The 3,050-nt window shown below is 28.0% G+C and overlaps 1 protein-coding gene across 1 annotated transcript in view; it reads right to left on the reverse strand.

Annotated features, from left to right (window-relative positions):
• Window positions 1-2,502: 2,502 nt before the first annotated feature.
• Window positions 2,503-3,050, reverse strand: part of LOC107450734 (uncharacterized) — a 10,199-nt gene continuing 9,651 nt past the window's right edge. Inside the window, exon 5 of the mRNA XM_016066609.3 lies at window positions 2,503-2,698. Within this exon, the coding sequence (XP_015922095.1) occupies window positions 2,573-2,698 (126 nt within the window). The 3' untranslated portion in view covers window positions 2,503-2,572. The remainder of the gene's footprint in view (window positions 2,699-3,050) is intronic.

Genomic DNA, 3,050 nt, shown 5'->3' on the forward strand with positions numbered 1-3,050 from the left:
ATTTTACTTGTACTTGTTAATAATTTACCTTTGTTAAAAATTACTTGTAGATATTTTTTTTTCTTATTTGATGATAATTTTCTATAGAATGGTTTTCTACGTCCGATTATGAATAAAAACAAAAAAGAAACATGAAAGTTTTTTATTTTAATGTGAGGAATTTTAAGAATCGTTTTTTCGTTTCGTAAGCATTCTTTATTTTACGTTTTTTAGTTTCTAAATAATGATTTTTATTGAAACTTAAATTTTTTGATAAAAATTGTTTTCAAAAAACTTTTTTGCTAAATTAAATTACATAAAATTGTGAGCTTATGTATACTTTTTGCATATTTTAATGTTTGAAGTAATATGATTCTTAAAACTATGGAATGTAAAGTTTAAATAGGCTTTTCATGTTATATCATTAAATTTATTAAAACTATTTCTCAGGCATTTGGTTTTAACTCTAATAAGAAGATGCATCTCTTTATTTAGAAATATTTTTCAGATGTGCTTTGGATGTTCCTTCTCTAAAAAAAAAAGAGATACCATTTTGTTTTCGTTTGCAAAAGAAACAATATCAAACATTTATCTTTTTCAAATTTAATAAGTCACAATAAAGAAGGAACGTTACAATGCTACACTGAAGACATTTACAGAGCAACTGAATGACTGTTCTGATGGAAATCGCAGGAATTCGTCTCATACGACAACGCCCCCTATAGTTCGTTGTGATTGCGAATTCTTTTCTTGTGTGGACAACGAAAGGCTGAAAAAAAAACTGTGCTATAAGTTGGGAAGAATTAAAAGCGAACAGTTCATATGAACAAAGTGTTCTATATTGTGTTTTTATTATACTTAACAACACAACTAATAATAATTTTTTAATGAATAAAATTATTATTTCTTTAATAATAATGATTTCATTAAGGGAAAATGAGTAATAGGCATGCTGTTTTGTTTTTCAAAAGTGTCTATGTATTTCTTTAATGGAGCACGAAAAACGCGGGCATTTCTCTATTTAAATTGGCAACACTAAATTTATCTATAATTATTCATTTTGTTAGGTTATCTTAAGTAATAATTTAAGAAACGTAAAAAATTTTGTTATACTTTAAGTATTTACACAGACTCATTTTGTTAGGTATTCCAAAGCGATAGTTTAAGCAGTGTTGAAGAGTTGGTAAGTATTATGTTAAGTATTTATTTAGAATAATTTTGCACTTTAACGGAAATAAAAACTTAGTCACGAAGTAATTATTTAGATTTGATTTTTATCCTTTTTTTTAAATGATTTTAGAAATTTTAAACATTAACGATGCTATGATGCTGAATGCTTTCATACCAATTATTTGTGTCTGGCCTTTTTGGAGTAATAGCAATGTACTGTAATACTATGCAAGTAATCCTATGAGTTTTCTATCTTATCTCATGGAAAAGATGCAAATAATTTTAATATTTCAGCTGGAGCCGCGATTGCTCAGGGGATAGAGCGTTAGTCTTCGAATGAGGTGAACCGGGTTCGAATCCCTGCGATGGCTGGTCGATACGAATTCCGCATCCGGCTTGCACCGACCACAGTGCTGGCGTGAAATATTCTCAGTGGTAAACGGATCATGGGTTAGAGCCCCTTTGAAGTCAGGCTAATCATAGAAGGCTTTCGTGGTCTTCCTCTCCATGTAACGCAAATGCAGGTTAGTTCCATAAAAAAGTCCACCATGAAAGCAAATTTCTCCTAATACTTGTTCCAGGTTTAAAATTACAATTACTGGATTAGGTTTAAAATTACAAGGCTACGTAGTTGATCATTAGTAGTCCTAAACCCAAAAATTGGGTCGGTTGTTCAACGATGGTTATAAAATAAAATATTTCTGCTGCTTGATGTACCGAAATTGCTTGAACTCTTACTTATGGAATTTTGCATAATTTAATAGCTGCTGAACAGATTTTAAATTATTACTGAAATTCAATATCCATCTAACAAATAGTTAAAACATCTCTGACAAATAGTTAAAATTTAAATCCAAGTGCTCCCGCAAGAGCAGCAGCTAATAACTAATGTTCAGTTTCTGCTAGTTTTTCTATTGCATGTCATTTATTTAAGTTTAACATTCTAATAGTTAGTCTTTTTTATTATTTCCTAATAGTTAATTTTTTGATAGCTTTAAATGGTAGCTCTAATTTATGAAATTTACAATAGCGTTTTTAACAATGTTGTGAATCTCCAATAGTAATTGTTTTCTAAAAACATAATTATTGTTTTGTTTCTATAAGTTTTCCTAACGCATCTCATTTATTTCAATTTAAAAAAAAAATTTAAAAATTGATTATTGACTAAAAATTTTATTCTTTGAATTTGCTTTTAGCGGAATTAGATTTAAAGATTTCAATAATTGATTTAAATTCTGAAGAGTTTACGCTAGAACTCATATAAATGCTAGCATACACGGTTCTGGAACTAATAAGAGAGATAGACACACATAGATAAACTCTACATTGTATTTTTATAGATAAAAACTGGACAAGTGTATAATCATAACTTTTATTTATGTTTTATAATTGATGAACTTTTTTTTTGTCTTATGTAGATTCTCTATTTTGATAATGCCTCTGCAAATTTCTTCTTCATTTCGTTTAGTTGTGTTTCAAATGTAACTTTGCAATTAGCAGGAATATTTGCTTCAGTTATTGCCTTTTTACTAATCTGGGAAAAGCAATCCTATAAAATAAAAATTTACAATTAACAAGCAAATATAAAAAGGAAAAAAAATGGTTCGTAATACAATTTGTTAATGCTCTTAAGAGCTGGTAATTTATTTTTTTAATCTATATGCAGTTTTAGAAATTTATCGAAGCTGGAAGGTTGATACGAAATTGTAATCAGTATTTGGTGATTGTTCTCATTTTCGATTCTTAAAAAAAATATTTTTTTATTCATTATTTCACTAAATTTCTCAATCAAAACAGTGCGTGTTTTTTCCTAATTAGCCTTAAGAATATATTATTCCTTTCACATTTCATTGCAACATTGACTGACTTTTACTAATGAGAATAGTATATATTTCTGAATC

Source organism: Parasteatoda tepidariorum, chromosome 8 (assembly GCF_043381705.1).
Source record: "Parasteatoda tepidariorum isolate YZ-2023 chromosome 8, CAS_Ptep_4.0, whole genome shotgun sequence".
Taxonomy (NCBI): Eukaryota; Metazoa; Arthropoda; class Arachnida; order Araneae; family Theridiidae; genus Parasteatoda; species Parasteatoda tepidariorum.